This window comes from Calonectris borealis, chromosome 4 (genome assembly GCF_964195595.1).
Source record: "Calonectris borealis chromosome 4, bCalBor7.hap1.2, whole genome shotgun sequence".
Classification (NCBI taxonomy): domain Eukaryota; kingdom Metazoa; phylum Chordata; class Aves; order Procellariiformes; family Procellariidae; genus Calonectris; species Calonectris borealis.
The window spans coordinates 18,982,757-19,010,420 of NC_134315.1; the positions used below are offsets into that span (position 1 = coordinate 18,982,757).

General features: G+C 37.5%; 1 protein-coding gene across 3 annotated transcripts in view; it reads left to right on the top strand.

Annotated features, from left to right (window-relative positions):
* The window catches only part of SLIT2 (slit guidance ligand 2), a 267,387-nt gene that overhangs the window by 12,456 nt on the left and 227,267 nt on the right, over positions 1-27,664 (top strand). For all 3 annotated transcript variants that reach the window (XM_075148838.1, XM_075148835.1, XM_075148837.1), the window contains exon 4: positions 9,930-10,001. In XM_075148838.1, coding sequence (XP_075004939.1) covers positions 9,930-10,001 — 72 coding nt within the window. The remainder of the gene's footprint in view (positions 1-9,929; positions 10,002-27,664) is intronic.

Sequence of the window (27,664 nt, forward strand, 5' to 3'; positions counted from 1 at the left end):
GTTGAATGTCTCCAACGATGGAGAATCTACAGCCTCTCTGGGCAACCTGTTCTAGTGTTTGACCATCCCCACAGTCAAAGACTTTTCTTACGTTTAACTGTAATTTCCTGTATTTTGATTTGTGCCCGTTGCCTCTTGTCCTTTCACTCTGCACCCCTGAGAAGAGTCTGGCTCAGTCTTCCTTACCTGGGAAGGAAGTGTATCACTTATTTATAGACATGATGTATTTATACACATTGAGATCCCTCTGAGCCTTCTCCTCCCCAGGCTAAACAATCCCAGCACCCTCAACCTCTCCTGCTGTGACAGGTGCTTCAATCTGTCTGCTTAATCATCTTCATTGTCCTTCTCTGGACTTGCTCCAGTATGTCCATGTCTCTCTTGTAGTGGGGAGTCCAGCACTGGGCACAGCTCTCCAGGTGTCTCACCAGTGATGAGTAGAGGGGAAGGATCACCTGCCTTGACCTGCTGGCAACACTCTTCCTAATACAGCCCAGGATGCTGTTGGCCTTCGCTGCAAGGGCACATTACTGTCTCCCGTTTAATTTCTTGTTCACCAGGACCCCAGGCCTTTTGCTGTCAAGATGATTTCCAACTGGTTATTCTCCAGTGTGTGCTGGTGCATGCTGGTGCAGGACTTTGCACTTCCCTTTTGTTGAGCTTCATGAGGTTCCTTTTTGACCAATTCTCCAGCCTGTCCAGGTTCCTCTGACCAGCAGTGCACACACCTGGTGCATCAGTCATTCCTTCCAGTTTTGTACCATCTGTAAACATGCTGAGGGTGCACTCTGTCCCATCTTTCAGGTTGTGGATGGAGATGTTGAATACTGGCTCCAGTACTGACCCCTGAAGTACACCACTAGTGACTGTTCTCCAGCTGGACTTTGTGCCACTGATCACAGCCCTTTGAACTTGGCGCTTCAGACAATTTTCAGTTCACCTCACCATCTGCTTTTGTAGCCTGTACTTCATCAGTTTGTCTATGAGGACAACTGTTACGAGAGACAGTGTGAGAAGCTTTACTGAAGTAAAGATAAACAACATCCACTTCCTTCCCCTAATTTGCCAAGTTCCTTATTCATCAGGCTGGTCAGGCATGATTTTCCCAGTTGTAAATCCATGCTGACTACTCCCAGTCATCATCTTGTCCCTACTGTGTCTAGAAATAGCTTCTGTTTTGCTCTGTCACCTTCCCAGGCATTGAGGTGAGGCTGCCCACCCTGTAGTTTCCTGGCTTTTGCTTTGTTTTTCACACTTTTTTTTTAATGCCATAGGCAGAATTAATAAGAGTAATGAGCAGCTATTTATAGAAATATCTTTTCTGTTGAAACAGTAAGGAATACAGAAGCTTCTAGAAAACAACAGCCTTAGTTTCTCTCTTTTCTTCTTAGTGGGGGGGAAAAAAAAGCCAAAACCCAACTAAACAAAGAGCTTATCCTAGCTCTGCTCATATTGGAAAACCTTAAAAGAAGCAAATTGAGTATAGACTCCTGATTTTCTGGGCAAAATAGTGTTCTGCATAATGTATGGGGAATTGATTGGGGTAGGGGAGGAATGTGGTAATTTTGGACTTGACATCAACCCTGTGTGAGAAGAAAATGAAGGACAGAAAATAGGTTAGGGTTCAAATAGTGTACATTAGTACAATATAGTACTATGGTTTGCAAAGTAACTTTCACCACTTCCTACACAAGTAAGAAACTGAGTTTGCAGTAGTATCTATGTCTTGCTTTCTTTCAGAATTTTTTTTCCCTAAAACAAATACCTAATTGGTATTTGATATTAAACTGAAACTAACTTAGATATCTTTCTTAGCTAGTCACTATTTAGCCTGGAAAATGGAGCCCTGATTAAGTGGTTCTTGACCTGGGTTAAATTTTGACTTAGGCATCCAAATGCTGTAAGATCAGCCCTGAACTTCTCAGATTCCAATTTTCATTCATGTGGTCAGTAAACTTGATATTGCTAGGTTTAATGAGATTATGAGTAGTTTGACCAGAGATGAGAAGATCTTTGCAGAGAATTCTTAATGGAAAAACTGGCACAATCTTTTGCTTAGCTCTTAGTTCTTGGGCCTTCTTTTTACTTGATGACATGCTCATGCAAGTCACATTCACAGACAGCAGTTGCCAGATGTGTTGAAGTTCAGTAGATTGTGGCTTTGGACATGGACGCACAGATGTTCTCTGCCTCTGGCAGATATAGCAACACGTTTTTTGTAGAAACATAAAAAGGCTTGCCTTCCTTGCAGATGTACGCCTAAGTCAAGCTCTATATAAAGTTCTCTGAGGAAATAGGCATCACTTACTCTTATGTCTATTATTCTGACCCTATATACACAGGGTCAGTTTTGTAGGACTTAATGGTTAAACCAGTCCATGGACATGATTTGGGTGCTGTGCTCTAGCTTTCTGTTTTAAGATACTTGGATAATTTTGTAGATTGATTCTGTATTTCCTGAGCTCATAACTGAACTGATATTAGACCTTTCCAGCAGATGCATATCCCTGTAACCTGTTGGAACTACTTGAGGAGCCTGGTGGGCTCACTCATTGTGAGTAGAAAGTGCTGTTGCATGAACACTCAGCAGTTTGTTCACTGACATGTCCTTTCATTTAAAATTGAAATTTAATGAAAAAATGTTTGTGTGCTTTTAAAGTTTATGCATATTTTGCAAAAGAACTTCAGTGAAAAGATGTTACATGGTATTTTTAAATGGGTGTGATAATGTCTTCTGCTGACAAACAGTAGGTGTGGATGTGCTCCTTTGAAGAGTACAATTTCTAAGCTATACAGTACTGTGTGTTACTATGCACAGATAGTGTATTTACTTCTCTCAGCGAACGTAGAAGGAGGAATGAAAAATAATGACTTCTGCTATCATTGTGTCAGTTGGAAGCTGCCTATCCTTCTTCCTGAAGCAATGGTGGCAGAATAAAATGCACCTGTGCCTTGTATTTAGAGTTTTGGAAGGCTTTCAGTCTCTATGCACCCACTGGGATAGGCTGTTTCTAATTAAAGAGTACAGCTGATTTATAACTTACTTGGTACAGCTCTTAACTTCGATCAGTTCTCAAGTTATCTTTGAGGGCTTCTGTTATTTAGGGGGCCTATGGCTAGAATTGCATCTACTTGAACTAAAACCCGCTGGAAGATGACTTGTGGGGGACAAAATAGCAGCTTTCCAGTACCTGTGAGGTTGATTATCAAAAAGCTAAAGCCAGGCTCATTGTTGTGGTGAGACGACAAGCATAAATTGAAATGAGGTTATTACTGGATATAATGGAAAAACTTCCTCACTGTGAGGACATTCAAGACTGGAACAATTCAGTTGCCCAGAGAGGCTGTGCAGTCTCATACAGCTTCTCTGGCTGTATGTAGCTGATTACAATGGGATCAGAAGCAAGTTACAGTGAAGGTTGTAACAAGTCTGGGAAACAAATACAGACCTGCTCGTGAATTATAACAATTGCAGATGATTACATTGCAGACAATGTAATTAAGATTTTTTTTTTTCTCCCTTGCTCCTCCGTGCATGATTGATACTGAATTGCAGTTATTGTGGCATGAAAACTTGAGAGAGACATCAGAATGCATTGGTGGCATGGCCAGACTTCAGTGGGTTAGGATATGTGTCGCTGGGAGTGTAATGTGCTCTCCCTGCAGTTTACTCTACCTCTAACTCTGTCATCCTCTATGTATCCTCCGGCTGCATGCAGAAGACAGGTAAAACCCAGATATGCACCCATTTCTGCAAAACTAGCCTGTTCTCTAGAACCAGTAACTCAAATCAAGCCAATTTTTTTTGCTTACCTGACTGTTGTCTGCTTCACAGTGCAACCTATTGCTTGTCTGTACCTACTTTTTATCTCCCTATTGGTATTGAGCTTTCTTTAAAGAGTATTTTCACCTGCCCATCTGTCAAAGATTTTCCTTTTTTGTCCTTAAATTGATCCTTCTGTATACTTCTTCCATCACTTCACTTTGAAGGTGCTTTTCTAGTCTTTACGGTGTTTAAATCCAGTTGGCGGCTGCTCACAAGCGGTGTTCCCCAAGGCCTCAGTTTTGGGGCTGGTTTTGTTCAATATCTTTGTCAATGATCTGGACGAGGGGATTGAGTGCTCCCTCAGTAAGTTTGCAGATGATACCAAATTAGGTGGGAGTGTTGATCTGCTGGAGGGTAGGAAGGCTCTGCAGAGGGACCTGGACAGGCTGGATCGATGGGCCGAGGCCAACTGTATGAGGTTCAACAAGGCCAAGTGACGGGTCCTGCACTTCGGCCACAACAACCCCATGCAACGCTACAGGCTTGGGGAAGAGTGGCTGGAAAGCTGCCCAGAGGAAAAGGACCTGGGGGTGCTGGTTGACAGCCGGCTGAACATGAGCCGGCAGTGTGCCCAGGTGGCCAAGAAGGCCAATGGCATCCTGGCCTGTATCAGAAATAGTGTGGCCAGCAGGAGCAGGGAGGTGATCGTGCCCCTGTTCTCGGCACTGGTGAGGCCGCATCTCGAATACTGTGTTCAGCTTTGGGCCCCTCACTACAAGAAGGACATGGAGGTGCTGGAGCGTGTCCAGAGAAGGGCAACGAAGCTGGTGAAGGGCCTGGAGAACAAGTCTTATGAGGAGCGTCTGAGGGAACTGGGGTTGTTTAGTCTGGAGGGGAGGAGGCTGAGGGGAGACCTCATCGTGCTCTACAACTACCTGAAAGGAGGTTGTAGAGAGGTGGGTGTGGGTCTCTTCTCCCAAGTAGCTAGCGATAGGACAAGAGGAAATGGCCTCAAGTTGCGCCAAGGGAGGTTTAGGCTGGACATTAGGAAAAATTTCTTTACTGAAAGAGTGGTCAAGTCTTGGAACAGGCTGCCCAGGGAAGTGGTTGAGTCACTATCCCTGGAAGTATTTAAAAGACGTGTAGATGAGGCGCTTCGGGACATGGTTTAGTGGGCATGGTGGTGTTGGGTTGATGGTTGAACTCGATGATCTTAGAGGTCTTTTCCAACCTTAATGATTCTATGATTCTATTTAGAAGACTGAGCTCTGGGAGCTTTAAGCTGAAGTATTTAAAATACTTTGTGTACTTTAGGTAGTATGTGGATTTTGCTTGCATTCATCATGAAGATCTCAAAAATTTACCTGTGCCAGTCTGTCAGTTTGCCCGATCTCTTCCTAAAGATGCATTCAGTAACAGAAGAAAAAGAAGTTATATATATTTTAATTGCAACTGTGCCTCAATTTTGTTAAATTGAAAGAATTATATGATGTTGGAGCCTCATCTATTTTTTTCTGGCCACTACCAAGGGACTTTACAGTCCAAGGTATTGCAATGTTAGAAGAGATTCTCCAGTACATTTTCTGTTGCTTACACCATGAACACTTCTGAGCATTCTGCCTTTGCTTGAGAAACGCAATTTTTTCTAGCTCAGTTGGGAAACTGAATGGTAGCAATGTGGAATATCTCATCACTGTTTCTTCGGTGCTTCACCTTGAACTTCATGCCAGTTTTGGGAGATCAGTTCAGTTGATGCAACTGAAATTTCTCTTCTCACGTTGTCCCAGGAAAAACGCTGCCCGCTAGATAGCTGCGGTGAGGTCTCTGCCAACACACATTGAAAGAAAACTTGGTGGAGTTTTTCTGGTTGTTTTTATTCTGCAGTAGCTGTAGTTCTTTGCTATCTATAGTCATGGATTCTCTAATTCATCGGTGCTTACCTCAGGTTTCAGCTCCAGAGAAAGGGGATCATGCCTGTCTCACTCTTGTTCCATTATGTCTGTGTGTTCTGGATAGGTATGGCTACTTCAGACAAAATTAAGTGTGAGGTCACCTGAAAATGTGGAAATATTGGAGAACCATGTATATGTTTTAAAATAGGAATATGTTTTCTGGACTCCTTGTATGGCTCTGTCTTAAAGTTTGAAAACTCTTCATAGTGATTGTTGAACTGGAAGCTGTTGTGTTCTGTGATACTAGTCTGTGTATTCCAGATTTGCCCTGCATCCTTTTTCACATTCACTTACGTGTAAATTCATAGCATTTTTTTAAACAGAACTATGTATTATAGTCTTGAAAAATTCATTTCAGTGCAGTCCAGTTCATAAAATCTCCTTGTAGGAAACTTAAATACAGCAAATTGACTCCTTTGAAAGCATCTGTTACAACTTGTTAGATGTAAAGAGTGGCTGAAGCCTCTTTCTGAAGTGTGATAAAGGACATATTTCCCATTATTGTCCTCATGAAAATTAGTAATGTTTGATATTCTTAGGCACAGGTGGTAAGGAATGGTCAGACTTCTGGTAGAGAAAGCATAGTTCTAAAAGAAACTCCAATAAGTGGGATGAAATTATTCAAAGTAGAAGCTACAAAATACAGGATTCATTAAAGATCAGTAATTTATTTAATATTCCCTCAATTCACTTATTGCTCAAAGAACAAATGTTTTACTTTTGTGAAAGGCAAAGTAAAAATCTAGGTTGAAACACTAATTTTAGATGCCAAGCTTACTTGATAGAAACTGTTGAATCATGAGTTATTGTTATTTCATTTATTCATGATCTTGATTTATTGTTTATAACTTAGATTTTAAAGTCTGTACAGCAGCCCATGCATCAGTATGTTAATAGTATACTCATTTACGTGGGCCATGTGAACTACAGGTAATAACAGAAACTCCTGATCTAAGGTATTACTGCTTGTATAGAAAGTTATACTAGCACAAGTATTTCACCTGTGAAGTATCCTTCTAAAATGATGCTAAGTGTGCCCTTGTAAGACTGTTGTTGCATTTAGTGAAAGGCAGCCTGCCTGAAGAACTTTGTCATTGGTTAATATTATGTCATTGTACTATCGTGCCTTTTTTTTATTATATGGAACTTCTACAAAAATACAGATACTGAGTGATTTCATTGACCCTTCAGTTACAGCTCGCCATTATTGTCTAGTATCTGAACCTAATAGAGTCCTTAAAAATATCAACAGAAACTTTTGTCCTGAATAGCTTCTGATTAGAGACTGACTTCCCAAAGTCTTTACCCTGCATGTTTTCCCATGTATGTTTTGATCTGTAATCATGGACTTACAGGTTTAAGTCTGAACTATCTATTTGGCAAATAGAAGGGATGAATGAATTTTATTTCTCTTTTTATTTAACCATTTGTTCAGGTTCAATGTCTAAGAATTCCATTTTCACATTATTCTTTTCTGATCACAAATGTAACTGTTGCTTTGAAACGATTTTCTTCCTACTACTTCAGTTTTGTGGTCTTAGTATATACTTTTCTACATAAATTTACTAAAGGTAAGAAAATGTCTATTTTTAAATGACCTTATTTTGAAAATGTAGTAGATCCACAAACACTAAAATATATCACTTTCCTTTTTTTTATGTAGGTAAGGTTTTCTTTTTAAGCAATGTTCAAATCAGAAGTCTTCCACTAGTCATTAACTTCTTTATAGCTCTTTCTTTTATATTGAAAACTTTCCTTCTACTGATTCGGAAATATGACTTGCAAGATCACAATTCAGATGGTTTTTTTTTGTTGTTGCTAGATTAAGCATTTTTTCCCATTTCTTATTAAACTGCATCTTCACTCATCTCATTTATCCCAGTACTGTAGTCCTTCCTTTTCAGGATCTTTCTTTCACTCTAAATTCTCTTTAGTCTTCTAAATGTGTGATTTAAATTTCTTCTGCTTAAAGAAATTAGGATTTCTGGTGCTTGACTTACAAAAAGGAACCTGACATTAAAACTGGAGAATTATGGATATCTAGATCTCAAAGCTGACTGTGGCTTATGGTTTGAAATGTGGGATCAAACCTGTGGGTATGTAAAAATATTTCTCAGATTATTTTGCTCTCATCAGTAGAATCATAGAATCATTAAGGTTGGAAAAGACCTCTAAGATCATCGAGTCCAACTGTCAACCCAACACCACCATGCCCACTAAACCATGTCCCGAAGCGCCTCATCTACACGTCTTTTAAATACTTCCAGGGGAGGTGACTCAACTACTTCCCTGGGCAGCCTGTTCTGAGGCCTGACCACTCTTACAGTGAACAAATTTCTCCTAATGTTCAGTCGAAACCTCCTTTGACGCAACTTAAGGCCATTTCCTCTCGTCCTATCACTAGTTACTTGGCAGAAGAGACCAACACCCACCTCGCTACAACCTCCTTTCAGGTAGTAGAGCGTGATGAAGTCTCCCCTCAGCCTCCTCCCTTCCAGACTAAACAACCCCAGTTCCCTCAGACACTCCTCATAAGACTTGTGCTCCAGGCCCTTCACCAGCTTCGTTGCCCTTCTCTGGACACGCTCCAACACCTCCATGTCCTTCTTGTAGTGAGGGGCCCAAAACTGAACACAGTATTCGAGGTGCGGCCTCACCAGTGCCGAGTCCAGAGGCACAATCACCTCCCTGCTCCTGCTGGCCACACTATTTCTGATACAGGCCAGGATGCTGTAGTAGTCACGCTGAACTTTAAGGGAGCAATAACTAAGTGAACTAAACCATGGAGCTATGTAAAACTGGATCTTGAGTGTGTAAGCGTGTGTATCTATATGGGAATTTATGGAAAAACCTTTAAACTGGAAAGACCTTTATGTGGAACAATGTTTAAGAAAAATGAGCCCTGAGATGCTAAACAGGCTTAATTGTCTGAACTCAGCCCTAAGACTTACAAACAAGAAATTCTGAAGCTTTATGAAATTCTAAAACTTAATTTTGCAAAACTGCTGTCTAATATCTTTTTTCACCTTGTGGAGTGTCTTGGTAGCAGTCTATTGACGTATGTAACGTAACCACTGTAAGGATAAAATAAATACCAGACAATACCATGCAGTCTGGTGTCCAGGAATGCTTTGAATTATTGTATTGAGAAGCACTGTGCATTGCAGACTAGGACTTGTGATGAGGTTGATGGGACAAAACATTTTTTTCAGTATGTTGCTTTGCTTGAATGGCAGGTGGCATGTGTGGTGTGTTGCTTAAAAACAACCAAAAACATGTTTTGAGCTTGAATTCTTCACTGGACGACTATATGCTCCAGGGCACTTATACACATTAGAAAGAATAATCTGCATTTTATGTTTAAAAAAAGATCATGAAGATGGAATATATTTGTCTTGGCTAGTGGTTATGTTGCCTATGGCTATAATATGGTGGGCTTTGAACTTGTCACCTCAAACTAAGCAGTTTTGAGCCTGGTCAGCATGTTCAGTGAGAAACTTCATAGACAAATGGGTACCTTCCAGATTCCAGCTGCAGTTTTTCTTTTGTACTGTCTTATGTACAACTGATTATGTTTTTTTTTTTTTAATTTAACTTCCTTTTGGTGTATCTTTACAGCTATAGAAAAAAACCTCCATGCATAAAACCCCCTGTAATGCCAAATTTAAGCTGGGACTTTTTGATTTTTCTGACTTTTATTTGATCAAGGTTTCTGTAACAGCTTCCTTTGCTTTTTTATTTAAATAGGTTATATGGATCTCTAGATACATTGTCTCATTACTTAACTAAGTATATGCATTTGATACATGTTCCCTTGAACCTTTTCATGGTCACAAAATGTCCATGTGCTTCATTATACTAAGAAGAATACAGAGTTGGTGGCGAATTGAAGTTACACTGCTGATTTTGTATTTTTAGTTTTCTGGTTGTTTGTGCAGGATAGAGTCCTGACTTAGTGATTGATTCACACTATAGAGATTCAAAATCTTTCATAAAATAGGTAATATGGTCTGTTGAGGAAACCAGAAAATGTAATTAGTCCATGGTAAATTTACTGCTGGACCATGTCTCCGCTAATGGACCAGCATTGCATAGCCTTTCTGGTCTTTAAAATCAGCTTGTTACAGCACTTGGATGCCTGCTCAAAGTGATTGCATTGCATTGCTGTAGCACTTGTAATTTAACACAATTTTTTCTTTTTCTTTCTAAAGGCGCCTAAACAGAAATAACCTCCAGTTGCTTTCTGAACTGCTCTTTCTGGGGACGCCGAAGTTATACAGGCTGTAAGTAGGCACGACCCAGTAACTGTTATTCTGGAAAATTTGGAATTGGTCTGCTATTCTGTCTTGCATTAGGTTTTTTGTCTTTTGCCTCAAACAGGGCTAAAATGCATCTAGTGACATTGATGTTTTGTTTAAGCTGAGTACTTTCTTTGACTGCTTTGCAAGATGTTTTTTAAAATCTAGGTTAGATACTGATAGTTGTATGAGACAAAATATTGTTTCATCCACTCCCACTTCTGTAACGAAGTTTAGCTAAAAGAATACTTTGGCTTTCCTTTTCTCCTGTTTGGTTTTTGATTTCTGTGTTAAAAGAAATAAAAAATGCCTGTGGAGATTCTGACCCAGAGATATACCTCTGTATAAGCACTTTGGTTTTGTGATGTTCTGTTTTTGTGTCTGCCCACACTTGACCGGAAACGCCATAGTGCTGGCAAATGGTACGTCTGTGGAGAAGTCTCTCCTGTGTCCCCTCACAAAGAAAACAGATAGTAACTTAAACTGTGGGAAGAAAAAGCTATGAAATGTTCTACCTTAAATAAAAACTACATCAAATTGGGTAATGAGTTTTTGTTTTGATTGTATTCTTTGGTTTGACAATGTTTTACTCTTGGCAATATTTTTAAATCAATGTTTTGACTCATTGGCCCTTTTAAGAATCCACTTACTTCTGTTGCAGTAAAGTCATGGAATGAAGTTTAGATATTGATTTCTGTATTTATCTACATGATCAGTTATTGTAACAAAATAAATTTTAATGTACCTTTAAGTTACAGTATGTGGAGTGGAAGGGATACAACATGACATGCTTAAGTAGGCTTTGAAAAGGTTGTACAAATTCAGCCCTGTTTTAGTTAGATATGTATTTGACACATTTCTTTAGACTTCAGGTGAGATTTCTGCTGTTGAAATTGCTGATTTTATTGAGTTTCACCCCTTGTGTGCTTGAAAAAAAAAAAAGAGTGAAGGTGGAGGAAGGTGGGGTTCCTCTGATTTGTTTCCACTTTAGTATATGAAAATATTCTTGAGAACAAATGGTATAATGAAGCTTTTATTTTAGGAGTTGATTTGTGTTTTAATATTGTGCAATAATAGTTCTTTTTTCCCCTCTCATAATAATATGAAATGGTAAACTGAAAATGACTCTATTATTAGTGTAAACATTTAGTTCTGTATATTTTTTTTTTCTTTGCTTTGGATGTATGTTTTGTTTCCAGAACTTCCCTATAGATGCAATGAGTTGTTAAATTACCAGGCCAGAAAGCTCCTGAAGGCTTTTGTTCTGACAAACAAAAATATTTTACGCTGCTATAATATTATAATATATTCAAATGTGGTTTTCTATATTAACAATTGAGTCTTTTATAATTTCTGTCAGCCATGATAAAGATATTACTTCCATCAGGAAGGAAAATGAAAGGGATTTATGATCATTTTATTATTCCACCTATAGTGTAATGGTTGTTATCTAAATTCATATAAAATAGAAATGAGCCGTAATTTGCAGGCAAAAAATGGATGCACACTAGGCAAAACCATACATGAATATATTTAATTCAGAATTGTATATTTGATAGATGCTAGTCTTAAATCTATAATGTTCTTTGACATAAAGCACACAACTGCTCATAGGGTATATGGTGGAAAGTAAGAGATCACTGGCTTCACAGTATTAAATTTCCTCTGCCTAAGGGTTATTGTTGATCAGACCATGAAAGTGAATGTCTGGTTATAATGTATTCATGTTTAAAAGAAAATATGAGCGGTACTGAAAATCTGCAGTTGCTTAACAATAAATTTGTAATTAAAAAAAATGTCAGGCCAACAAAGGGATTGATGCTCATTAAATGTTCCTGGTTAGTTTTCAGATTATATGTAGCTTGATGACTATGAAGAGTATAAAATAATTTGTTTTTTTTTACATGTATCATTGTATATGCTTATATGTATTTACATTCAAATAAATATATATCTAAGGAGAATTAAAGTTCTCTAAACATGATCAATAAAATGTATAGTATGCTTTGGGTTTAGTATTTATTTTTGGCATTTAACAGCTAATCAAACAGTGTGTGTACTGTGAGTTTTCAACATACTATTGAGCTTCTGTGAATAATAATTACCATTTGACCCTTGGCTGTAAATGAGATGCCAGGTGAAGAAGCACATATGCTTGTTGTGTAGCCTAAATGCAATATAAAAGAAAGAGGGTACACTGTATATGAATTATGATTAGACACAGTTGGTTGCTGCCAGCGGCCGGCTATGCTTTCCCTTTGCTGTCTGCTCCAATTTCTCTTTGGACGGGTTGAGAGAGCACTGCGTGTTCAGGTCAAGATGTTTGCCTAGAAATAGTAGTACAGTTGCAGCTGTGTTTGCTGGAGCAGGAGACTAGTTTAAATAGCATTACCATTTATCCAGTCCATTAACAGAACTCTGTAAAATAATACCAACTCTGCATAAACTACAGGACAGTGTAATAAAATTACAAGCACTTGTTGACAGATGGGAAGTGTAAGTAAAGGAAAGCTATAAGTTGAGAATTTAAAAGAGACAGTGCATTATTTTCTGTGTCTAAAGACACTTGATTTTCAAAGGTAATGAAACAAATTATTTTTCAGGTTACTTTCTTGGAAGGCTGCTAGATCTGAAAGAAATCTCCTGGAACTAGTTAAAATGGATAATTTTAGTCAAAGCAGAAACTGTTTTTCCCATTGAGTTATCTGCAAAGGTGTTTTGACGTAAATATTTCAATAGGAAGTAGTTAATGCTAAAAATAGTAAGGAGTAGTGCTGTAGGGTATATTAATCTTACCTTGCAAGGTATCTTTCAAAGCAAAATGTACTTGAACCTCTGTTTTGATCAAATACTGTTAAAATAAAGGTGCTGTTGTAAATCCCCTGGGGTAACGTAAGTCCTTGTTCAGCAAGTATTTTTCCTGTGAGAAGGGGATGTGTTGTTTTCGGTGACCTGTAGGCCCACTGACACTAACTTGTCTAGCGTTGGCGATGGTACTTTAGTACGGAGAACTCCTACAGCCTAGTGAGTGCTTATCTGAGGCAAATAGGTTTTGACTGCTTACTGGTTAGATCACAGTTCATTGATTGCCGTTTGCTGCAGGATACCAAGTGCTGGACCCAAAGCTGTTTGAACATTCAATTTTAAAAGATACCTTTATTAATCAGTGGCATGTAAAGGTTATTGAATTCCATGCACAAAGCTTGTCCCTTTTGATTTACATTTCTTGTGCTTGGAATGAGGTTACGTTTCCTTACTGACTAGTATTTGCTGTATAAGTTAGGCAATATTGGCTTTGAAAAAACAATCTTTCTAGTGGATGTGGTCCAACATTAGATATGTTTTCCTTCTGATATATGTACTTGAGAAGATACACATTGTGAATAAGATGTTTCTCCTCTAAAGAGGAAGAAAAAATCTTAATATAGTCTGATTAATAAACAGTTTTGAGATGTCTGTTAGTCACTTTAAAAAAATTCCAAACAGCTAATAATTAAAGGAAAAAATACTAAACATCAAAAAACCTCTTAAAAAAAAAAAATCTTAGGCCAGAACAGCAGCAGCAGCAACAACAACAACAAAACAGGCTGCATGGGGGGCCCTTGCAAAAATTCCTCCTGAATTAATTTCTGCCAGCTATGATTAAAGTGTGTGGTACTAGATGTGTCAGACACCATAGTTCTCTGCTTCATTTTACTCTTGGCCTCTTTGGCCCCTGCCACAATAAATCCCACAATGGTTAGGCAGGAATTGCAGGTTACAGTTGCCAGGGTTACCGTTGTCCGGTCGGACCGACATCATTACTCATCCAGCCCGCTACTCCGAGTGCTGCTGCCCGCTCCCGGTGCGGGGAAGGCTGTGAGCAGCTGACGCAAAGAGGAGGAAAGTTCTCCAGGCGGCTCTCAGGTCTGGTTTTCGAGCTGCTGCAGGAGAACATGTGATTTGCATCATTTGTGTTTATACCCTTTTGCTGAGTGTTGTTTTGTTTTTACCTTTGCCAGGAGAGGAAAAAAAAAAATCATCAGATAGGAATGAAAAAAAAAAAGATGGTGTAAGATGTTGAAACAGTGACTTTTAAAATATCTTTTAAGTGCTGGCCTTATTGTTAAGGTAGCTGCATGTGAGGCTTAATTTATGGTTTTGTCATATCCCTTCTAACAGTACTCATGGCAAGTGAGACTATAGTCATGATTTTGTAGAGAAGATATTTATCTTCAGTCTGAATCCATTTTAACAGCTCTGGAGAAATCACTCATTAGAAAAATGCTCATTATCCCAAAGCCTCTGGAATCTTACTCCAACTGCGAACAGGTGGCTGTGGATGATAAAAGTCCAGTGAGGAGCAAGAATGTGTTTCCGCTTTTCAAAAGGCAATATTGGTGAACCTCTTTCCTTTTGCAAGTAGATCTGCTGTTGGATAAGAGTAATGGGTAGGTTTCCATTGTTGTATGTGCTGCAATAATAATTTACAGTGTGCTCCACCTTGTTGCAGGAGTGTGCTGGATGTGCAGCAATTAAAGATTTATTGGAAGATGAATTGTGAAGCCACCTTGTTGCTAGATCCTGCCTGAGAAAGTGTGTTTTTTTTTTTTCAGTCATTCATTTCAGTTTTTATGATTTGTTATGGGGCATTCTAGCAGCCTGCATAAAAGGAAACTTCATTTTTTTTTTTTGTATGATAGACTTGAGTCTTATCCTTTTAGAGGTAAATAGAAACAAATAAGTTCTCCACACATTGCATCCATCCCACCAGTGTTATGACTTTGTGTTTTTCTACCACAGTGGTTTAGTTCAAACACAGTATTTAAATTGGTTAAACTAAACAAATAATAGGCTTATGAACAGAAAAGTTGGTAAGAGCATACCAATTGTAATAGTAGTTAGTTTTTGATTACCAGCATTATTTTATTAGCATCACTTCTGAACAGTGACTATAGTTCTTAGAAAATAAATATCTTTCGAAATTATTAACGAAGAGCTGCTGCATATAATGTATGTATAAAATGAGTATATAGTTTTGGCTTTGTGGTATTATAAGCCAGTAACTAATAAGAAATCCCTAATTTAATACATAAGTGTAATTACTACTCTTTCTTGCAGTGTGGAAGCTCCATTATCATAGCTTTGCTATGTTAGTGCATTGTTATTAATACAAGGTCTTATTGCCTCAGTCTAGGATGTTTTTGGAATAAATTTGGTCCTGTATGCACTGCCAGTTAGTTCTGTGAATTTTATTTTTGCTATAATTACAATCCATAGATAAAGACAGGACTATCGAAAAATAGGTATTAAATGTTTGTTGAGGTTCATTACCTGTGAGAAGAAACTAAAGTAACTAAAACATGTTGCTTCTGTGCTAGGTTTGTAATACCTCATCTCTGGCACTCATTTCTTGTATGGAAGATCAAGGAGATAAACTTTTGTGAGACGTTATAAAGACTGATTGTTGCTTCTCTGTCACCTGCTCATTTTTTAATCTGGTGAGAAAAGTTAATTAGGAGCTTGAATACTTTATGCAACTTGGCTTGCATGTGCATCTTTTCTCTTGTCCTACCATCACTTGCTTCTACGTTCAGTTCTCATTCTCTGCTATGATGTTTCAAAATTGAAAACTCATTCATCCTTTACAACTTAGTGAGCAAAACAAAAATACCACTGCAGCTTTGCTTATGTATTTATGTAGGGTTAGAGATGGCAAGATGACTTTTCAGATATTTTGGAAGTGCTGCAAAAACTTGTACAATTCATCAGGTGATTTATTTTTTGAGCACGGAAACAGGATTATATATATGCATTTGGTGTACAACTTGCAGTAGTTATATCCTAGCAACAGCAAACATTCAGCCTTAGATTTAGCTGAGTGAAAGTGTTGGTGGAACCAGAATGAACTTTTGAAATGTAGTCAGAAAAAAAAAGAGTAAAATGTATTATCGCTGTGTGCAATTATTGGACTTCAAACTTCACTACATAACTCTTCCTGACCTTTGTTTTAGAATCTCTTAATCTGTAGGCTTTTCCTGAGCTATGCTTTCTTTTGTATTTTTCCTGCCATGATGCTGTGCAGGAAAAAAATGGTGTACCAAATATACAGAAATCAGTTAAAATGTTGCTACTTGAAGTAACAGTATGGGATTTTTAAAATTGGAAACAAACTTTTTTCTTGTGAAATGGCTCTCTCAGGATGGATGTTTGTATTTTAATTTTGAGATAATTGGGAGGTGTCTTTAAATTGCAGTTAAATTTGCCTTAATTTCTTTAATTATAAAAACATAATTTCATGTCTTTTTTTATAAGCAGTATTTCCTTTGCTAGGGGATAAAATGGCCAATTGGATGGACTTCTGGGGCTGTAAGCTAATTCTGCTACTAGGCAGATCACTAAATCTTTACGTAACCTGCATTACCAAGTGATATAGTTCACTAATTTCAGCAAAAGGCATCTGTAGGAATACTTACAACTATTGATTTTTCATTAGAACAAACAGTCCCAAACTGTTTATAGTTGCTTTTAACCTGAATTTGAAAATCATGTTAAACACCAAGCAAACAAAAATATGGCTTAAGGCGATTCTTCTGGACCAACATAAATATCTGTGACATTCAAAATCTTTTATGCTATTAGCTGTTGATATTTAAATGTCTAATGTGAAAACATGAATCATATTAATAATTACTTAAATTTCTCAAGCCATAGCAATTTTAAAATAATGTGGTGGTATTCAGAGTAACTGAGAGATCTACTTTAGCTATTATGGCTTTGTTACCTGGACCTGTTTGGCCCCAAGCATAAATAATTATCCTTTGCATTTTTGTTGACATGATAGCGGTCAAAGCAGAGAACTGAGATAATTGCTTTTTAATATGAAAATGAAAGTAACTGGTTTTGGGTCACCTGTAACCATATTCATGTCCAGTCTGAATCAGTCCCTGCGTTGTTCCTGGAGGGTTAACCTTGAAAGCTTTGGTAAATTGTGATATAGGAAACCTTTTAGGCAGGAGTTAAGTAGGAAACTGAATCTCAGTGAAGGAAGTAATGAAAAGTAAAAAGGCATGTCGGAGGAAATGCCATTATTATGTGGTGCAGAAACATGGTGTGAAATGTTATAAAGAGGACATCTGTAAGTCTCAGCTTGCACAGAGTGGACATTTAAGTGCAGCCGTGTCATCTTGATTAAAAAAAAAAAGAATAGAAAAGAGGAATAAATCAGGCCAAGGGAAAACGTGAAAGTATAGAGGCTTGTCCCTATGATGGTAGGTTTCTTCTGCGAGTGGAAGATTAAAGCCTAAAGTAACTGAATAGCTGAGAAAAGTCCAAAGAAAGGTTGATTGCTTCCCCTCCAACAGTTCCAATTGATTGAAAAAAGCCTAATTTAAAGTTCTGTTTGTTCTGTGTCTTAAACCATCAGAATTTTCTTTTAGAACTGGGGGAATGCTCTGGAAGAGAAAGAATCCAAGGATAAAAAGTCATTGCAGGCCAACAATTGTTCCTAATCCTCACAAAATGCTGGAGAAATTAAATTTATTCTTTATTGCTCAAAGTGTTACCTAGGTCACTGGGCGATGGGAAAATTGAACTGGAAGTCGAGTAGGCACAATCTTTGTTTTGTGTCTAGATGCTTAACCTTAGACACGACAAGGCATCTTAGTGTGTTGTGGGAACTTGATTCAGAGTATTAACACCAGGACGTTTATTACCCTGGATTTATAATAGGCTATGCTGTCAGTAGATGAAAATGTTGTGTTTACATTTCAGTGTTAAATGATCATTTAATTAACACCTAAGGAAAAAAAAACCTTGTGAAATTCTTAGCAGCGTTTATTGTTGGTTTCCTTGGAGGTTTTAATATCCAAGTTACGCTGCAGTTGCTTCTATAAGTACAGCTAGAAAAGACATTTATGAATGTAGTCAAGAAGGACAGACAGTTTAACCCCTGTTGACCCTTCATCCTGAATGTTGATTTATATAGCATTTTAAATGCATTGAATTTGTTTTAGAGCTTCTCTAAAGTTACTCACACAGCATTCAAACAACACACGTATTTTTCCTTTTAAAAATATTCCCGAAGTGTACATTCTTGTAAAGAGCATAGTTTTTTCCTAGACAATTACTAATATATATAGAATGTATCAACAAATATTTTACAGTAGTAAAAAAAATTAAAGATTGTTGTTTTGCTAGATTTGGCTGTATGTTCTCGGTAAGAATATATGAGCTTTTATATGAAAAAAAGGTTTGAAACAGACAACATATCATGCACTGGTTGTAGTAGCCGCTGCCTGAATTCTTCAGGAGTAGGAAATTGGCAAGGGAAACAACATTACTGCAAAAATGCATATCCACTTTAGCTAGCACTGATCTACTTTAATATGTTCCATTGTATCAAAGAAAGTCAAGGCTATCTAAAAGCTTTAATTTGCTCGTGGTCCTTAATAATGCTTTTTGTTGTAATGTTGATCTACAAATGCTTTTTGCCATAATGTTGCCCTACAAACCATGTTTGAACAGGTTTTTTTGCATCCTAGAGCTAAAACCAGATGAAATGCCCTTTGTTAAAGAGCAGCTGCTCTTCAACTGATGTGTTTTTATAAACACATTGTAGTAAAAACTGAAATTACAGCTAGGTTTAGAGATTGTTGGTTTTGTAGGTTTTTTTTTTAGGGGTATGTTTTTAATCAGTCTCTGCTTAGGTGATAAAACCCCCAAATTTAAAGCAGGTTAATAGATTAATAATAAAAAATTCAGCATAGCTTAACTCAGTTATTGATAACCCACAAATTTTTTGGTATACTTTTTGTTTTTACTGATGATCATATCCTTTACCCATGTCAATAACTGAGCTGGAAAACTTAGGAATTTGCTGATACAGTAAATGTTCCTTTTCTCCACACAAATGACGTAAACCATCCAACACTTGATGAAATATTACAGCTGCAGTGTGAGTTCTATCTGCCAGCGGGATCTCAATGTTTTTCAAACTTCTCTGAATATATTTATTAAGTTGAAATTTAATATTCAGATAGAGACTTGTCAGAGGTGCTTGCATTTGCTTTTGTCTGAAATATTTGACCACTTACAATTAAAGCAGTGTGTCACCATTTGAGTACATTTTTCAGTGTTTTTAATTGAAAAAAATCTGCAATATCCATTTCTTGAATTGACATGTCGGATGAAGGAGTATTTAGGATACACTTAGGATAGATAAGAGAGTCTTACCATGTACCACGCTTAGATTACTCTCTTCACTTCGCAGTCCTGGTAGAGATTTTAGGTTTGCTGAACTGGTGAGTAGTTAATATGAGTAGTGCGTGCAGGAAGACATAGGCTAAACTTTCCACATGCAGACCGACAGACTTCAGCTGAAACTACGTTGAACTGTGTGGGACTGAGTCCTGGTGGGCAGGTGACATCGATTAACTAAGTACCAATTAAAGGGACTCTCATTACAGTAAGGAAAAGTGCCAATATACAAGGTGCAGTATTTGGTCTCAGAGGAGAGCTGAAGCAAGGACTGCCGCGATGTTCTGAGCCCAGACTGTTGTTCTGATCCTTGTAGCTGTTGTAGGGATACCAGAGCTGGGGCTGGTGGTTTTATTTCGGAAAGGCTGCTTATGAATGCTGAGCGGAGTTTATTCTCTCCCTCAGACACTTGAGGGGCCTGCTCTGCTATGGCTGTTCAAACCCACCTCCTGGGGAATAAAGCTGGGACTTGCTGAACTCTTTTCATCTTTACAGCCAAGCCCAGGTGCAGGCCCTCCCTGGCTCAAGGGTGTTTAAAGGACCATGCTCTGAAGGCTTCTTTCCATGGCCCTTAATCTTTAGGGGGAAGAAAAAAGGGGCTGAAATGGGGGGGTAAATCTTTTGGTTAAGTACTCCTTGAGGATTTGTAGGGTAATACGTACAAGAGACAAAATCTTGCCTCATTCTTTTCGTTTCCCCTTTCGTCCAGACAGTTCAATGACATTTTTATTTTTACTGTGAATGTGTAATCCATACAGTTGTAAGGAAGGGCTGCTCGTACTTTATAAGGTAGCGTGAATGAGGAGAGGTTTGATGGCGGCTGTTCAGTGCTTTTAGTACTTTAATACAGGGGAGGTATAAGAAACATCAATTCTTTTTTCCACTTCTGTGGATTTTTGTAGGAGTGGTGGATAGCTGGAAGGGATTTAGATAGTTGATTGACCTCGAAACTGAAAAGGTTGCATCTCAAGTTTGATAAGGCCCACAGGGAAGGGTTGAAAGATAGGATAACAGCTAATGTAATGAAGGGGTTATTTGTAGTAGCTGCTTCACAGAGTATAAAGATATGAAAGGCTAAATGGAAAGAAAAGAGTGTAAATGTGTGTCTTAAAGTGGGAGAAAAAAAATCTGAAAAGCTTAGCAGAACTAAAGAAAGTTATTTACGTGAACTAAAAAAATGACACACTCAAACACATACTCATGTATGTTGCAGGAAAGCAGTGATCATTTCTGAGATTGGAGAAAATTCCTGTCTGATCCTTACTACTTATACATTAGTGTTAAATCTAGTCCATGATTAATTGGTTCTGTCATATTCTGTTTTTTTATGAATTGTGCATTTTTTGTAAAAGACAAGAGGCAGACTTGCCTCCTTGATTTTAGTCATGTGTCTGTAAATTCAATAAAGCAAATACTTTTACAAAAGTCTCCCTCTCCCTGCTATAACTTGTTACAGCAGTGGTACTCCCCTCATCATCTATGCCCCTACAACACACAAGAACAAAATAAAAATACCGCTAAAAAAAAAATCTCATTTTTTAGGTCAGAGCGATTTTTAAAAATGAAAAACCAGAACTCTTACGAAGTGGAGAGCCTACCAAATCTATGTAGGAGTGCTTTGCTTCTTGACCTCCAGTACAGCGTTCATGTCAGAGGTGCAGAAGCCAAAACTTCTCATCTGACACAGAGTGCAGAGATGTTGTCTCACAGCTAAGTTTTAGTTTTGTATGTAGGTTTGGCAAATGTCAAATTTAAATTTCATCTAGAAAAAAGAATCATAACCATAGTGTTGGTCTTCCTTTGGCTCACTGGTGAGGGTAGCCAGACACGTTCAGGTTTTGGGGTCTAACTGCCAAAGTAGGTCAAATCCACTGTTACCAGCCAGAACAGTGAAGATATCTGTGCAAAAGAAGAGAATCTTTCACCATGTTATAAGACTTATTGGGCTAGGAAATAATCAGAAAATTGTACAACGGTTTTAGGATCTAAAATAAAGATTACTGTTAGTTAAACTTGTTCAGCTAGCACGCCTTACGATGAAAGAATTTTATAACATGCAGTGTACTATCACCTTTACTTTGAAATCTTGCATACAAAATTAGGTTCAAAGCTACTGGGATATGGCCAGTTGTGCCATACTGTTAAAGTTTTAGATAAGGCACTGCGGTGAAGTATTTATTATTGGGTCTGTTGTTTTGTAGCCTGTTCATTACTTATCTAAACTGTGTAAAGAGCACACCAGGAAATTTTGTGAGAGGAAACAATACTGAGGGATTTAAATAATAAATAAAGTGTGCCAGAATTGTTTGTCCTGTGGATATGGACTGGAGAATGTGGGAAATGCAAAATACTTACAGCAAAATCAAGATTCTAATCACTGGGGAGAAAACTATTGTAAGAGACTTAATGGTAATAATAGCTGTAAATGTACAGTGCAGCATGGAACAATAAGATCATGCAATTTCGTGCATATGTATCGAAGACACTGCAGGAAATGGAAAAGAAAATATTTTTAACTATGCTATGTGGTTTTGCAAAACCAATGGCAAGGTGGGTTGCTTTTCTAGCTAATGTTGTGGGATGTTCACTTCAAATGCATTTTTTCCATTTTGTTGCGACATTAAAAACATTTCACTAGGATTTTGGCTAAACTGAGTTTTTGTCTGTTCTTGTAATCAGGTTGCAAAACCTATTGTGTTGTTTTGGTTTTTTCCCCCCTCAGCCAAATGAAATAAAACTGAACTGGATTTGAGTTATGGGTAAGGCTTTAGAATGAGTATGTGCTGTTGGCTTAGTTATCTAAGAGTGGAATAGTGGAAGAATGGCAGTATTGTGTCTGTGCATATATGAGGCAAACAAAGAGCAAAACTGGGAGAAATGTAATTGAATTAGGAGGTTGATTGGTCAAGAAAAGATTTCTGCAGCAAGTTGCAAGTCTTTGAGATAGATGACCTAAGAATGATCATTTGCCGTATATTCAGTACTCTAATTAAAATACTAGTAATGCTTCCAGGTATATGAATTCTTATTAAAGAAATGGAACTTGACAGTCTGCTGGAATTATAAATTCACAAGATTTAATATTTAGGAGTAACAGTGGATGTCGGATTTTCACTGTAGTAGCAGAAAATCAAAGCTTTTTCTGCCATTAATTTTATTCATTGCTGGCCACCTAACCACTCTATTACAAGCTGTCTTCGTAGTGATTTTATCCACAAAGGTGCCAAGTGGGGAGAACGGCCTAATTCTGTTTTGCAGTATGACAGCTTGCACTATTGTGTTTCATGTAATGTATTTGACTAGGATGGTGAAATGGAGTCAGATGGAGCAAGCATTGCTGACAAGCGGTAGTTCTCATACCTAAATAGACCCTAGACAGTGAGTTGGTAATAGGGAGAAAATTCTGAAACATGAAAAAGCTAACGTTTACCTGAAAGTGGCAAATGCTGTATTAGGAATCTGCTGATTGCTGATTTGTCTTTTCATCTAGGGAAGACTATTTGTCTTACAAGACCTGCAGATCACCGTGATAGTTTGTAATGTAGGATTCAGCCTAAAGAGCCTGTCAGTGCTGGCAGAAAAGTGTTGTGTTATCAGCATATTCTTTCACATGTTTACTCTAAAGAAATTTAGATTAAGGTACACAAGAATTGTTGCACATTTTAATAAACAAAAGTAGAAAGCATTTTGTATTAAAAAAAAAAACATATGGTTATGTTACTGTTGCTGTAAAAGACTTTAAAGTTTGTTTCCTGAAGTAAAGCACTATTAGCATAACGACTCAGTTTTGTGTATTCCCTGGAATAGGAATTTGAGTGTTCATAAGTCTGCCTTTCATGCATACAGCAAGGCCTTAGTATGTGATGTGTGGGTATGCAAATGCATTAGCACTGGTAATTCTTTGGGCCTTCATTATTATGTTTAAGGTCTTAACATATTAAAAAAAAAAACCAAACGACCAAAACAAAAAAACCCCACACAAACAAAAAAAACCCCCCAAAACCAAAAAGAAACCCCAATCTTTGAGAAGTAGTCAAAGGGAAAATGCAGTAAAGCTGGAGATGCCTATCTTGAAAAGATTTCTTTGAGTTTGTCCAAAAGAAAGTAGTTAAGAAAAATATTACCTGTATCCATTAAATGTTGCATTATTATTTGATGAATTAGAGGTATGCATTTGGAACTTAATATCTTCATTTAGAGAATAAGAATCTGATGCTATGGTTCCAGTTTATGGTTCCTTAGAAATGTAAAGCTATTTGACGACATACTTTGTTGAAAATGGAACTTAAACTAGATTCCTGTAACAGTATTCAGTGTTGTTTTTTTGCATGAGCTAGCTGTGGGTGGGATTGTTTTGTAAGAAAGTCTGCTGTTCTTAATCTGTCTTTTTTGTTCACTTTACTTGCATTTTTTAATTATGGTTGTATGACTGTATTTGTCCATTGTGTTTTATTTTGGCTTCTGAACTCGGGATGACTTTCCAATTAGTTTGCTAAATGTGAATGCAGCAGAAAACTCTTTTTAATGGTGTAACATCTCATTCTGCACAATAATAGTGAATTTGGCAAGTATTTAAACAAAAAGGGAGAGTAGTTTTGGTATGCCCAAAGGAAGATACAGACAGAAGATAATCAATGTATCCGTAGTGCTCAAGTGTTTGCTTGTCATCATTTTGATATGCTATGGTTCATGAATTTGCCTGGATCTGCTAGGAATCTCTTTCCTTCTAAATCAAGATATGGAAAACCCTGTGTCTGTTTTCTGTGAATATAGATAGGAGAAGAAACAGTGTATACAGAAAGCTATGACCAGTAATTAAAAAAAAAAAGAAAAGGAACAAACTAGGAAAATGTTTCAATTTAAGTTGGGTGGTCCAGAGGAAGATTGAAAGGATGTTCTGAATTTGGTTTCAGTTCCTTACCAGAGGAAAATATTGTATAACCAGAAATCACATTTTAATTGATGCTTTGTTTTGCTTTATCCTTAATTACAATATCCTGCTGGGTGTAGTTTTATCAGCAGTGCTTTTGAGATTGTGTAATGTTTAGAGAGGATTAGACTACGTAAAACTTTCCAAGTATGAGACTTTTTTTAAAAAGAGGAAATATGGTGTGAATTAACTGTAGTTTTGAAAAGGAACATAGTAAGCTTTTTTGGGAGGTTTAAAGCATGTATGATAAATATGTTCTTTGGTCTGTTTTACACTTTTTGTTTTGTTCTTGGGTGTTGGAGATGTGAATCTCTAGAAACTGCTTCAGAAGGTATGTAAAGGGAAAGTAAGGAAATATCTATTTGTGCTGAAGTTTTATATAGAATTTATACTCTGAAATAAGTCTAGGTAGTGTTTGAACACATGGGAATTTCTTAAAATAAACATAGCCATGAAGGGAAAATGTGATAATGACTTGATGATGATGAGTGTCTGCTGTTATGGGTCCAGTGAGATGCAAGTGCCAACACCCCAGCCTCTACACCGTGATCCAAATTGTAACGAAGGAATTTGGCAGCTCTGATGCCTTTATGTGAATGTATTACCATGGCTATGAAGATAAATAGTTCCAAAGTGGAAATACTAACAACTATTTAGTCATTTCAAAGCAGATTAGAAGTGAAAATAGGCATACTATAGGAACCAAGGTAAATAGGAAATATATCTTCTGAGTATGTGTGTTCCATTCCTGTTTCCCTGGGCTGGTTCTTCCTTTGAAAAATTAGTGTATTTAGACAGATTATATGTATTCCCTTTGTAAAGGTCACATCCCAATTTCTTAATTTCTTCCAACTTCCTTCCTGCTTTTCCTCCCCTCTGACTCAGCCCTGATTAAAGCCTAAAGCTTGCTGAAAGTTTTCTGTACTGAATTGTAGACTGGTGGGCTGTCTGATAATCATAAACTGTCTAATGAAGTGCAAGAGTTCAGATTTATTCTCAAGGGCAGGCTCCCCCTTGTGGGTGCTGAGCCGGTTACTTCCCAGCCTTCCATGAGCTTCCTAGCACTGCACTAACTTAACCTATAATTCCACCCTATTTTTTTTTAGTTAATATCTGTATATAATTCCGAAGTAATTTTTTGCTGGCCTGAAAACCCTTAACTCAGAAAGCAGATATTTGTACAGTGGGAAAAATATTGCCAGAACACAAAGATATTAACTTTTTTTGCTGTTCCTGTTTTTGACGCAAACCTGTCTGCTGCTTTTGGATGTAAACAATTCCCATATAAACTCAATATATTAGCTTTTTCTAAATGTGCTGCTTAGCTTCTTTGCTAAATAGGTTCATGTCCTGTAGTGGATGTCTACCATATGGTACTGATACCTGTGGTGAGTATCAGCACTGGCGGCTGGCAGATTATTTTTCATTAGGTTCTCCAGGTTCCTCTGCCAAAGATGAGAGGAGCTGTATTGCTTGGGTGGAATGAGACGTCTTTTGTTTGTTTTGAATGATGATGCAGGCTTTTGCAATGGAATCAGGGCCGTGGCAGAATTTAGAATTTCAGAATTTAAAATTCAGAATTTCAATGTTAGAATTTCAAACTGTGGTGAAGACAATTTTTCTGCGCTCTCCATTTGGCTGACTGTTTCTTGCAAGGTGTTTAATGCAGCTCACTGAGTTGACTTATTTACACAGGCTTAAGAGGCTTTTCTCCTTGCTCGCTAACCCAAGCTGAATGACTCATCTGAGATCAAGCTGTTGACAGAGAAGATGCTTTTGGAGCTGCAGATGGCACTGCCAGCATCTTAATGAAATCTGATGCCAAGGGAAGCATATGAAAAATGTAGGAAACAATACTGTAAACTGCATGTGAATCTTGAAAAATAGTGATGTGTCTATAGATGAAAGATGTACATTTTTTCATAGTGACAAGGAAATCAATCTTCCTCACTTTTCCACTTCCATCAGTGCCAGCTCTAGCCCTGAAGATTTCTTCATGGTCTACAGTTAATTGGGCTCATGAATCGATCAATGCAATGTCCTAGTATTTGGACATTGTCTCTGAAGTGGATGACAGTCTGGTAGTAATATGCTTACCTTTTGAAATTCAGAATCCGTCTGGTCCTTCCAGTTTCCTTTTTTTCCTATCACAGTACTAGTCGGTACTGTTATAATGTACATATATGGGATCCTGGCTGAGGGAGCTAAACTCTATAATTGTCCTTTGTCCTCAGTTTGTTTTCGTTACCTAAGTTGTTGTTTGCTGTTTTCATCCATTTTTCACTGTGAAATGTGTAAGATGACTCTGTAAGAAGGAAGTGGCAGATAATACCAACAAACAGTGCAGCCTGCATAGCGAACCAGAACAAGAAATTTGGCAAATTATATAACTTGCTTTGTTGTAAATGGTCACTTGAAAATGCAGATTATAATTCCCAGGAAAGTTGTTTAAATATAAAATATTTGTAAAACATTCCAGAGATTTCACCTTGCATGTCTGAATTATGACAGGCCTGACTTACAAAGTCATCATCGGATTTATATTTGGAGAAAGATGCTACGGTTTCTCCTGTTTTCGCAGACAGAGATTTTATTTGGCCAGCTGTTAGAGTTGCAGAAGTTTTTGTTTCTTCAGGAAATGCAAGCTTGCCAAACCTGAACCCAGAGTCACAGGACAGGGAATATTTCAGTACAGAAACTTGTATTTCCTCACTGATACAAACTCTGACTGTGTATTGCAATCAAACCCATAATTTGACAGTGTTCCAGATTAAGTTTCCTGGGCAGTCAGGAGGAGCTTTATGCTAGTCAAATCCACTTTTTAAACATCATGGATCAATGAAAGAAAAAATTGTGCAAAGAAATAGAGGATCATTTAATGGATAAGATATCAGCAATAATTTCTGATGACACTTGTTCTTGTATAACTTGTCAGAGTTCAGGGGATATCATGTTTAGTCATGCTTCTTCCATTCTCCAGTTATCAACTTCATCAAATTCTTGGGCGCAGTGAAAGCTTTTTGTCTTCTCAGTTTCTTCAGCATAATATTTCTCATCACTGTTCTGAACCTTGGTGTGACCTTACTTGTTGGTGACTTGCACTGTGATCTCAGGTAATAGACATCGTGATGTCTAGATTTCTGTCTTTTCTGCAGAAGATGACTTTTTCTCCTGAAGAATTTTCTCTTCTGCATTCTTAATGGAAAATCTGGTTAGTCTAGCTTTCTTTACCATAAATAATTCCAAGATCCTTTGTGTAAAAGAAAGTATTTTCTTATTTTTTCTATGGGAAGCATGCAGTAGAGGAGAAAAACAAAAATTACCTGCTGGCTTTGAAGACACACACGCGTGCTTATTAATACATATTTTTTTTTTAAACAAATAGAAATAATACCCAAAAAATAAACATGTTTTTTAAATAACTATAGGAGATTTTTACGTGTAGCTTTCCTAATTGCAGAAAGGTAACCATGACATTACT